General features: G+C 60.6%; 1 protein-coding gene across 6 annotated transcripts in view; it reads left to right on the forward strand.

The window, feature by feature from the left end:
* Positions 1 to 12,114, forward strand: part of ABLIM2 (actin binding LIM protein family member 2) — a 166,973-nt gene that overhangs the window by 94,147 nt on the left and 60,712 nt on the right. For all 6 annotated transcript variants that reach the window (XM_037829322.1, XM_037829323.1, XM_037829325.1 and 3 more), the window contains exons 7-8: positions 4,697 to 4,784; positions 8,028 to 8,086. In XM_037829322.1, coding sequence (XP_037685250.1) covers positions 4,697 to 4,784; positions 8,028 to 8,086 — 147 coding nt within the window. The remainder of the gene's footprint in view (positions 1 to 4,696; positions 4,785 to 8,027; positions 8,087 to 12,114) is intronic.

The following is a 12,114-nucleotide window of genomic DNA, read 5'->3' on the forward strand; positions in this document are numbered from 1 at the left end:
CTGGTGGGAGGCGGCCCAGGTTCTAACCCCTGCGGTGGCCTCTCCAGACCCCTCCTCAGTGCAGTGAGCTGGGTGCAGGCTGCGGATTGTGCCAGAAGGCTCTGGCTCTGCACCTTGCACTCAGTAGGTGCTTTATGCCAGCAGCTTTCCTAATCCCACTGAAGAAGGTGGGTGCAGGAGGAGGGCTGTGTCCAGGAAAGGGGAACCAGGGGGCAGGGGGCAGCCAATCCCCTGCCGTGAGCCCCCGGGACGGGCAGTGGCCCCTGCCCTGTCCTCGAGCCTGTGGTTTCTGGCTTCTTCCCAGGAGGCCCCCGAACCCGGCTGGCGAGTCCAACATGCTGGTTTGAGCCCCGGCTCCTCCTTTATTAGGGCTCCAGCCTTCAGGTTTCCTACCCCGGAAGATGGGGATGGAGAGCAGTGTCCACCCTGAGGGGCTGTTCTGTGGGTGACAAATTCAGTAACGCGTCCAGGGCACGCCGCCCAGCGCTGGCCTGTGGTTGGTGGGAGAGGTTCCTCCTGGAGCTGACAGGAATCAGAATTTTAGGGTAGAGACAATTCCAAAGATGGCCGCGTCCTTCACCCTCATTTTATGGATGAGGAACCAGGGACCCACTTTTTTGGGGGAAAGTTCTTTTATGGGCCTGTCACATACACGCCGAACACACACAGAGAAAAATGCACACTTCACAGGTGTGGCGCTCAGTAAGTGTTCACAAGCTGGACACACGTAACCAGCACTCAGATCAAGAAACAGAAATGCCCACCCCAGAAGTTTCCTTGGGGCCCTTCCGGTTACCCCGCAATCTCAGGGCAGGTGCTCCTCTGGCCCAGCTTTGAATTTTGTGGAAAGGGGGTTACTCAGTCCTGGGTACCCTTGGGGCCGACTTCGTTTGCTCAGTCTTGGATTTGTCAGAAGCCTCTGTCTGGTTTAGTCAGGGTGTCAGTTTTGGGGAGCGTGTGAAGAGGGGACCCCAAGTTAGGGAGCACCCCAGAGTCAGGGACCTCACCTGGAGTTGGGGACCGTATCCCAGAGCTGGGGGCTATACCCAGCTTTGAGGAGCATGCCCCAGAGCTGGGGACCTGCACCCCAGCTTCAGGAACCTGCACTCTAGAGTCGGGCACCACATCCCAGAGCTGGGGGCCTGCACCCTGGGAGGCCCGCGGGGGGCTGAGGGGACACAGGCTCGGATGATTCGGGGTTCCCTTTCTGCCCCTGCGTGGCTCTCTGTGCTGTGGGTGACGGCGACCCTCAGAGGCTGTGGTGAGCTCACAGGGCCGGGGGCCTCTCGGCAGGAGCTGAGCCCGCGGGGAAGCTGGCCAGGCTGTTGGGGCCGGGTGGGGGGGTGGGGGGGACGTCCTCCAGGAAGAGGGACAGCCAGACGCAGGCCCGGCTCCCACAGGGCCCCTGGCCTGTTCCTTGGCCAGTGTCCACTCCCACCAGCCAGCTGGGACACAAAGCCTGCTTTCTCAGAAGCATCCCCTTCGCTATCGCCTCCTGACTCCCTCAAGGACGCCCAGGGCCCCAGGATTTGTTTTCCCTCCTGCACCCCCACACTACATGGTCTGTCACTGAGCACCCGGTGTTGAGGTTCCCTGGGGGTGTGAAGGTGGCTGCCTGGGCAGGGCAGGCGCAAGGACGGTCAGCGGCCAGGCCTTGGATGCACACGTGGACAGCTGAGAACGCGAAGGCAGGGGGACATGTCTGTTCACAACTGTGACCTCGTTATCAGGAGGTCTGTGCTTAGATGGCTGCGGAGCTGTTTCAGTCTCTGGCTCACGCCCCTAACCGTCAACATTTTAGTCAGCGTCATCTTGACCCGAGAGTCACCTGTTTGTCCCCCAGGGCGTGGTGTTGCCGGCATCCACATGGGTCCGGACGTCCCCTGGAGTGCTGGAGCATGGCCCAGGCTGGGCCCTGCAGGAGGCCCTGCATCTCTCCGGCCCGTGAGGGGCTTGCTGTCCCTTGGGGAAGAATCACACCAAAGGATGCCCCAGCTGTGGGAACGTGGGCCGGGAGAGCCGGGATCAGGTGTCTTGGGCAGCTGAGGGCTCTGACACACACACAGGCTGGTTGGCTTAAGCTACAGGAAGAGATTGGCTAACGGTTTTGGAGGCCACAGTCCAGCGTGAAGCAGTCAGCGGGATCAGGCCTTCCCGGAATCTGCAGGTTCTGGCGGTGGCTGGCTGCCACCCGTAACCCCTTCTCTGCCCCCGGCAGGTGCCGTCTCTCTCCCCGCCTTTTTAGTTTGCTAAAGCTGATGAAATGCAATATACCAGGCGTGGGCTGGCTTTTGCAGTGGGGACTTATTAGCTTACAAACTTAGTGTTCGTAGGCAGTGAACGCGTCCAAATCAAGGCATCAGTAGGCGATGCTTTCTCCCTGGAGACTGGCTGCCGGCGACCCTCGGCTCCTCGGCCAGTGGCCAGGGCATGGCAGCATCTGCTGATTGCTCCCTTCCTTCCCGAGATTCATTGATTTCAGCCTCTGCTGCTTGTCTCTCAGCTTCTCTGGGGCTTTCTTCTGTGTATTCTCTTTTATTCTCTTATGAAGGACTCTGGTAAGAGGATTAAGACCCACCCTGAATGAGGGGGGTCACGTGTCAACTTCAGATCCTACCCACCAGCAGATCCTACTTACGATGGGGCAGCACCCCCAGAAATGGATTAGCCTTGAGAACATGATTTTCTGGGGGCTGTACAGCTTCACACCGTCACACTGTCTGTCTCCAGGTCCAAACTTCCCCTGCTTATGAGGACTGCAGTCATTGGAGTGAGGCCTCCCCAACTCAGCGTGGCCTCGTCTTGGTTAATGGGGTCTCCAAGGTTCTCACCTCCACAGGCCCAGGAGTTGGGGCCTGAGGCGTCTTTGAGAGGGACGTGATTCAATCCCCCAGGTCAGGGAATGTGCCAGAGAGGAGGTGGCACTTGAGCTGCGGAAAGGAACACGCAGAGGTGGGGTGGGTGGGTGAGGAGGCCCCCAGGTGGGAGGGGGCGCTGGGGTGGGGGCCCGAGGACCCTGCATCCTCAGCTTTCCTGGAAGGAACCCCTCACTGGGGACGCTGGCGGGCCGTGTGGATTTGCCTGCGGGTTTGGCACAGAAGGCGACAGACGTCCCCTTGCCAGAGCAGGTGCATTCCGGATTCTTCCTCCCTGCTAGACTTGGCGAGCTCGTCACCGGGGAGGACACCGGAGGGCAAAGGAGAGAGAAGCGAGAGGTTCGCAAGGAAGTCTCACCCCATCACCTCCTTATTCAGGAAGGGGGTGGCTGCCACATCAGATTCGGAAGTGGTCAGACTGCTTCCCGTTTTAGCTAACAGTGAGATGGGTATTTGGCGTCCACACTCACAGCCAACAGCGGGAAATGTCCACCATGGAGGGACGCCAAATCAGACATGCCGGGGTCGTGGTTTGGCACCATGCAGAAATAAGCCGAGCCAGCTGATGCAGTTTGTTTAGTTTATTTTAGGTATTGATATTTTAAATCTAATTTAATGGGTTTTTCAAGTTATAAAAATGACAAATGCTACCTTGGCCAGTTAAGCCACAGAAAGATCTAAAAAGGCAAATACTATTCCTTGCCCCTCGCTCTGGTGCCTCCACCTGGGCAACGTTACCTGTTGACCAGCCCTTCCAGGCTTTTCTATGAGGTTCACACACAGACTGAAAGATTTACGTGTGTGTGCCGATGCCGTGTTTTTCCCACCCTGTAGAATGATATCCGTGCTCCTTACGTGCAAAGGTAATTTGCGTCTTCACCTGACGGTGTCATTTGGAATTCCTGCAGCTGCAGCCTCAGAGCAAGTGTGGCCAGCAGGGCCTTGAGGTCTGCACGAGGGGCTGCCCGGGCCCTCACTGTGCCCCTCGGCCTCACGGGGGTGCTCCCCGACCTTCCACTTCCGTCTGTCTGTCCTTGCCCGAGGCCCGTCCCTCACAGCAGAGCCTGGAGTTGAAAGGCCTCCCCTGGCTGCTGGCGTTGGTGCCGCCTGCCCTGCTCCCGCCTCTGGGTGCTCATCCTGCTCCTGGCAGCCCCTCCCTGGCTCACGTCCCCACAACCCTCGTGGTGCTTCCTGGAGTCACCCGCCAAGTTAGCCGTTTGCACTGGGATCCTCGCCTTGGAAGCTGCTTCTGGGGGAGCCCGGGCTGAAACGAGCATCGTTGTCTCCTACTTCCTCTGCCCTGCTCTCCTTCCTCTTCCCCTTTCTCTCCTCTCCCTCCCTCCCTCTCCCCCTGCTTTCCCCCTTCCTCTAAACCCCGGCCCTCCCTCTCCCCCTCCCCCCTGCTCCTCCCCCCTCCCCTCACCCCCTCTCCTCTCCCCACCTTCCCCCCTCTTTTACTTCCTCCTCTCCTCCTCTCCTTCTGGGGAGATGGAGGTTTTGGGGTCCGGCCTCCCTGGACATGTCGGCTGGGTCCTGGGGGGCGCAGACCTGCGAGGAGGAGGCCCCGGGAGGCGCGGGCTGGCCGATTGCCCTCGCGGAGGCTGCTCTGCTCCCGACCGGGCCCCGGCCACAGACTGGAGCCCCGTTCCAGGCCTGGCCCTGGACAGCCTGGGCGGCCTCTGCTGTGCCACCCCGCGGCCACCCCACAGCCACCCCGCAGCCACCCCTGCTCCCGGCCACCGTCCCCCAGGCACCGTGCCGCAGCCTCAGCTGGCACTTTCACCAAAAGGAGAAAAACCTCGTTTCCTTCTTTTTTCCAGGCAGGCGAGAAACATTATCACCCTTCGTGTGCACTATGTGTCAGGTGTGGCCAGATGTTTGCAGAAGGCGAAGAAATGTACCTCCAAGGTAAAAAGTGGGCCGGGAGGTCGGGCTTTTGCACACAGAGCACAGCCGAGTCCTGCCTTGGCCGTGTAGCCATGGAAAGCTTGAGGGGGCTTTGACCAACTTGACCACATCAGTGAACTCGCGTGGACGAGATGCAGAAAGGGCCGAGTTAAAGCTAGGGCCGGGCATCGGCATTTCAGTTCCTGTAGCAAGACGTGAAACGAATACAGTCTGTTGTATCGGTCACTGCTTTCGACTCACCCAGGAAGCCATCCTGGCCCAGGCACCCGTCCTTTCAAAGGAGAGTTGGGGTGTTGGGGGAGGCGTTAAAGACCCCTGGCTGAGGCTTTCTTCTGGATCAAGGAAGAACCAGCAAAGTGCTGACAAAGAAAGTTTGCATTTTGCAGCATTTCGTGGGAAATCCCCAAACCCATTCCCTGTGAAAAACTAAGAGTACAGGAGTGATCTGTGCGGGCTTTAGAGAAAGGGCCACCGACTCTAAAGGAAAGGCAAGGCTCCGCAGCTCTTTGCCTCCCTCCTCCTTTTATTAGAACACTCTTTGGCTCATTGCTGCTCATTTGTTATGTTAAAATGATGTGCAGATTGTGGCATTCAGCTACCATTTATTTTTCCTTGCAGTGTATTTATCCCTTGGGAGGGGAGATGGGAGACTGAATATTTAGCATTACACTTAGCGGTGTCATTTGGACGACCCCCCCCCCGCCCCCACACACACACCTTTTGCTATTCCCTCCCCGGACCCCTGTCCGGAGTCAGTCAGCCCCTGCCCACAAGGAGCCTCTCGTCTGGCAGGGGAGATGTTGCTGCCATGTGGTGAGACATGGGCGCTGCAGACCAGGGAGGCTTCCTGGAGGAGGGGGCTCCCTGCAAGAGGGATGAACAGGGAGTAAAAGGACTGTGGCAGCCAGACGTGAGCATGTGTGCTGAGGCCCAGAGGCCAGAGTTGTGGGCGGTCAGTGGCTGCAGAGAAACATGTGCAGAGTTGGGGAAAGTGAAGGACAGAGGGGAGCTGTGGGCTGGATACTGACCCAGACTGTTTGTGAGGCAGTGGGGAGCCTCCGGGCAGCCCATGCTGGGCCGTTCCCAGGCCTGATGGGCGCCAAGAAGGGCTGAGAGGGCAGAGGGTGGAGGCAGCTGGCTCCAGGGAGGGCGGTGGGAAAGATGCTGGAGCTGGTGGTGCTGGGTCACTGGTGGATTCAATATTGGGGCGAGGGGCTGCCTGAGAGAGGGGGCTTGGGGCAGGGTGGGCTTACCCTGGAAGCTTCCCCTCGCCAGCCACGGTTTCCTTTTCAGGGCGTCGCTGTCTCCCGTGGCCTCGGGGAAGCTGAGCGGCGCCCGCGTGGGTGGGGGCTGCTCTCAGAGGAGCTGACATGCAGCTTTGCCTGCCACCCCGTGAGGCCCCCTGTCTTCACACAGGCCCCCCTGTCTGTGGCCCAGGCTCGCAGGGTGATGTCAGGCAGGACAGCCTCGTCCCCGGCAGCCCCGCTCGTCTCCTGACTCTCTTCTCAAGACTCCGTGAAAGGAGTCCTTTGGGCCGCCCCCCAGCAGATGCAGGGCTGTCTGGGGCCGGGGAGTGGTGCCCGCCACCACCAGGCTGACGCACGCCCACACATGGCACGGGGACGGCAGCTTGGGGACAGGATCCTGGCCGTCGAGGGTGACAAAGGCCCTCTTGAGGCCCTGGGCTGAGGCTGGAGCCTGGGCTTCTCAGGCACATGACCCTGCAGGACATTTAAGCAAGGCCTGTCCCCTCCCTGAGCTTCCAATCCCCTGGCTGTGTGGTGGGGGCTTGGCCCAGGTCATGGGCTCCACTCCTGTTTCATGGAGCACCCTAGTTCCGTGGTGAGGAGGAGGGTCTCCCCCCTGCCCGCCCCCCCCCCCACTGCCTGCCGGGGCTGTGTGCACAGCACAGATGCTTTCCAAAGAATGTGGGGGGCTGGGGGTGCTGGCTCGAATCATCGAGCAACCTCAGATTAAAACAACAGCTGGATCCTGCTGTCCACCTTGGGGTGACAGAGGTTAGAGATGCTCCCAGCCCTGGGAGGCTATGAGGAAAAGGGCTTTGAACATTGGCCGGGAGGTGCAAAAAGTGGGAAATTGCCAGAAAGTCTCAAGAGCCTTAAAAATGCCACTCTCTGTGAGCTGAGACCCCGTCTGCAGGCTGTGCCCAAGCAAACAGAGACATGTGCCAAAGGCTCTTGGGCATGGCTGTCCCTGCAGCATTATTTGGAGCGTTGGCAGCAGCTGGAGAGGAACAGAGAAATAAATTCTCAGCTCACCATGCGGCAGCATGTCACATGGCCCTGAGAGTTACGTTTCCAATATTTGGTTACATAGGAAAATGTTTGCGGCATACTTTTAAGCGCAGGTTGCTGTGTGTGAGTGGTGTGGGCACAGTGCAGCCCGCATTCTGTTTAAAATGCATGTGTGGACTGGAAGGCAGCCCCCCCAAAAAGCAGGTGGGAGATTAGAGATGATTTTTAAAGTTTTCTTATTTATACTTTTAAAAGTTTCTGTAATTTTTTATTAAGGGACATCTATTACCTTTATAATCATAGAAATAAAGGTTTTCAAAAAGCACCGCACGCATGCCAGTCAACTCCTGTCTCTAGAGTTCTCTGTGTTCACGCAGACCAGGACCGAGTCACCTTCCCAGGTGTGCACTTAGGAAGTGGGTGGGACACCTGCATCCCACACCTGCTCTTTGAGGCCCTCCTGTGTGCCAGGCCCTGCACCGCTGCTTGGGGGGCTGGCTGAGGAGGCTGGACACCCCCCGCCATGGAGGGCCCAGGACAGGGGTGTGAGGCGGTGGGCAGGGGCCTGTGAGTGAATCACCAGCTCAGCCCAGGGGCCACGGGGTCGGGCCTAGGCTTGGGGGGCTTGGAAGGGAAGCAGGTGCCGTGGTCCCCGAGGGCAGGAAGAGCTGAACCCCCTCACGCCCAAGACACGCCTGATGATGTGCCAACAATTCAGAGGAATTTCCCGATACCTATTACCCTGACTTCGTTGTATTAAATTCTCCCGACAGCCTGACGAGGGAGGGTTAGGGGTCGCCCTGTTTTTAGGTGGGAGCCATCGGGGCGGAGGTCAGGGTCTGCGTGGCCCCCCGCCCGGTGCCAGTGCAGGCACAGAGGGGCTGCCTGAGGGTGGGTGGTGAGTGGGTGCCTGTGTGTGCCCAGAGCCCCCACTCCTGACTGTCACGGACCAACACTAACCGCGTCCCTCTCGGGCATTTGTCCGCAGGCTCGTCCATCTGGCACCCCGCGTGTAGGCAGGCAGCCCGGACCGAAGACAAAAGCAAGGTTGGTGGGATTTACTCTGCTCTCCCACGGGGGTCTCGCTGCTCTCATGTGGACCCTCCATGAGCCTTCGTGCCGGGCTCCCGGGTCCGTGCCACCAGTAAAGCAGCCCCGGGGCCCGGCTGTGAGGGTGTGAGCAGGCAAGTCATGGAGTGAGGCTGCAAGGGGCAGCGGGGGGCGGCCGAGATCCAGCCCCAGGGCTGCCACCCCCAGCCCCTGCCTCCTCTGCTATCCTCTCAGGTGTTCCTGGGCCTCCTGCACTCACCTTCCTCCACACACCCCGAGCCAGGCTGCAGGTGAGCCAGCTGGAGCTGGCCTTTGACGATCTTGAGCTTCTCGAATGTCCCCAAACGGCAGGGCTGGGTTCCTATGGGAGGGACAGGGAATGCAGGGTGGGCATTCGGAGCATTCGATGGGCTCACAGACACAACGCAGACCCCCTCCTGGGGCGGGAGGGTCTTCCCTGCACTGGTGACGACATAGAGGTGAATGTGGCATCCCCAGGGGTGGCTGGAAGAGGAGCCAGTGGGGGCAGAGCAGAGGGTGGGCTCTGGAGGGCCAGGAGGACCCCAGGAAGCAAAGCTCTGAGGGCTGGCACAGCTGGGAGCTGGGAGTCCTGCCTGCTTCCCAAGAAGCCCCCTCTTGTCTCTAGCCAGGGAGGGTCTTGTACCCAAGGTGAAGCCTCCCCAGGAAGCTACAGGGCCAGAGACTCAGATCCTGGACTTGGGGGTTGGGGTCATATCTCGTAATGACAGCGCTGCTGTGTGATCCCTTTAGTGACACCCCTGGGCAGGCAGGTGGACGAGGGGCCAGGTCAGAAGTCCAGGCAGAACTGGGAGCCAACCCCATGTCTGGAGCTCACAGGAACCACGCCTTTTGGGTCTCTGGATTTGCTATGGGGCTGGAGGCTCTCCAGGGGCCGTCAGCCTGGAAGACGTGAAGGTGCTGGCCAGCAGAGGGGCCATCCTCACCCACGGCCTCCCAGCCACCCCTGCCAAGCCCAGGCTACAGGAACCCGGCCCGGGCAGTGCCACCGTGGGCCTTAAAAACCGACCACATAGGTGCGAGACCCTGTCCTGCTTGTGTGCTCACTCACGGCACATCCCCTTTGCTCATTCGCTCAGAAAGCTTCTTCTGGGGTCTGCTGTGCAGGGCCCTCCTCCAGGCCTGGGCTCCAGGATGGCTAAGACAGGGACCCCAAGCCCCAGGAGTCCCCAAGGAAGCGAGGACTTCCATCGAGATGTCAACAGAGGCCCTGATTCAACCTAGATTCAGGTTGATCCCCTGATACCCAGGAGTGAGACCCTCACAGCCCGGAGGCCCCTGACCCAGAGATGAAGTGCTTGTGCCCGACACCTGAGTGACCTCAGAGGGGTGAGGGGACCCCCTGGAGGGGGGCTGCAGGACCAGGGGTCTTGTCCTCCCTGGGAGAGAGGAAACAGCAGTGGTTGGAGTGAGGTGGGCCCTCGGGGGTCTCAGGACAGGGCTGTGGCCACTAGAATTTGGGGTCCAGAGCCCTGGCCACACTTCTGTCCACTCCTGAGTGTCCCCTCAAACCAAATAGCACATTCTGGAGTGAAATCCAGAGGTCCTGAGGGGAGCCGAGGAGCTGATGGAGCCAGGAAGGGCTGGGCCCCAGGGGCTGAGGGAAGGAAGAGGGGACAGCAGGGGCCCCCTGGCCTGGGAGGGGCTCCAGGGCGTCAGGGGTGGGGCCCTCGAAGGGGTCACCCTCTGCCATTTGGGGTGGATTCCCAGGACTCTCATTTCAATGTCTTTACCCAGTCAAGTTGGTTTTTAAAGTAGAGAGCACTGGGATTTGGGAGCCGGAGCAGCCCCATGGCTCCCGGTGTCCGGCGGCTCCTCAGCTCGCGGGGTCTGCCTGCTGCCTCCCCTTGGCCAGGCCTGTGGAACCTCCACGGCCGCGGGGACCCAGGACCTGAGGGGGAGGGTGGGATGGGACCCCATAAATTCCACCCTCCTAATATTCCAGGGGCTCAGGGCTGCAGTGCAGGGAAGGAGGCTGGTGACGGTTTTACGTTCCCACAGCCGCGGTAACAAACAGCCACAAACTTAGTGGCTTAAAACGACACAAATCTACAGTCTCAGGGTTCTGGAGGCCCGAAGTTTAACGTGGGCCCCGCAGGACTGGTTCCACCCACGCTCCTTGGCTCGTATCCCACAGCTTTGGGTCTCTCTGACGTGACTCCCGGCTCCAACCCCCTGCCCCGCTTCTGGAAGGACACTTGTGATGCCCTCAGGCCCCACAGTGATCCAGGAGCCTGTCCCCATCCAGGGTCCTGAACTTGACCCTGTCTGCAGAGCACCCTTAGCCACGTCAGGTCACAGGGTCACGGGTTCCAGGGACAAGAATGGGACGTCTTCTGGGGACATAATTCTGCCAACCCCAGGCACACAGTGGGTTACACTGCTCAGTCCAGTGTGTGAGTTAAACGGCCGGGATTGCGGTGAACGGCAGGCTTGTGCTTGGTGTCCACCATCCTTCTCAAGTGACCAGTACACACCACGGCTCGTTCTTCAAGCCGCCCCTGCCGCAGCAGCAGCCCTGCCCACAGAGAGCCCCGGACCCCGTTCCCTGCCCTGACGCCTGGTCAGCAGCCCGGCTGGAAGGAGCCCGCTGAGTGGCTGGACACTCTCTGGACAGGGGAAGAACTAGTCCGTGTCCTCGCGGGCACTGCAGGGGGAGGCTGCTTCCTGGGGCCTGTTGGCCGCAGATGCTTTGAAACAGTTGTTTTTTAAATGAGGGTTTCTTGGCCTCACCCAGCCTTTGGGGCCGAGCCTGGGCAGCTGAGCACAGTGGCCTCAGTGTCGGGGCTGCTGCAGGGACAGAACCAAGCCCTGGCCGGGCCCTGCTTGCCCCTTGCATCACCTCCCCACCCCACCCCAGCCCCACAGAGCCTCCTCTGTCTCCCCTGAGGATCAGGAATAAACTCGGGGAGCCTGGGGCCATGCTGGGGGCTGGGGAGGTGAGTGGACAGATCAGGTGGCAGGAGGTGTCCCTGCCCCCCCACCCCCCGGGCCCTGGAGATGCTTCTCCCAGCAGAGCTGGCCGCGTTCTGACCTGGGTGGGGCAAGCAGACGGCCATCCCAGTCAGCTCGCAGAGGCCACCAGGCCCGGCCAGCTCAGTGACAGCGACGCCATCCATGTCACCAACGCTCTCTGCACCTGGGCCCTCAGTGGAGGTCACCCCATGGGTTCCCCGGTGTACCAGGGGGAAGTGTGTGCCCCCCACAATTCACATCTACCCGGAACCTGAGAAGGAAGGTGGCCTCGTTTGGAAATAGTCTTTGCAGTGTGGTCAAGCTACGATGAGGCCATCCTGTACCAGGGTCAGCCTTGATCCTGGGGTACATGCAGACACAGAGACACCCCCAGGGGAGGAGGCCCCGCAGGCCAAGGCAGCCAAGGCCGCCCCCACCGGGAGCTGGAAGAGGCGGGAAGGGGCTCCTGGGAGCCCTGGCGGGAGTGCAGCCACCCACCCCGATTGCAGTCCTGGGCTCCAGAGCTGCGAGACAGAAAGTGTGTTCTGCTTCACGCCACCCCATTTGTGGGACTTCGTGAGGGCACCTGTGGGGAGCAAAGACGTGATCGTCAGGACAAGCAGTGCCCGCGGCATCTCGAAGCGAGTGCCCAGCGGTCCTGGGACACGTGTCCTTCTGTGCCAGGTGCTGGGTGGGCCCTGGGACCCCCGAGAGGCCCCAGCTGGGTCCCCGCCCGCCATGTTGCTCTCCTGCAAGAGAAGACGGCACTGAACACGCTGATCTGGGGCCGGGGCCACGCTAGGCGAGGGAGGGGCCGCACGTCCCCCGCTGCCTGGGAGCCCCTGGCTGCACATGCTGCCCCCAGGGGATGGCCGCTCTGAAGACAAGGACCTCACACCACGTGGGCTGGGTTCTTGCCGCCGGTGGCTTGGTGGGCAGGTTGCCAGTGAAAGCCTGTCAGATGGGTGAGGGCCTAACTGCGCTGTCCCAAATGCATCCGTGGGCACCCAGGTATACGGCCGCTAAGCACC

The sequence above is a fragment of the Choloepus didactylus genome, chromosome 3, assembly GCF_015220235.1.
Source record: "Choloepus didactylus isolate mChoDid1 chromosome 3, mChoDid1.pri, whole genome shotgun sequence".
Taxonomy (NCBI): Eukaryota; Metazoa; Chordata; class Mammalia; order Pilosa; family Megalonychidae; genus Choloepus; species Choloepus didactylus.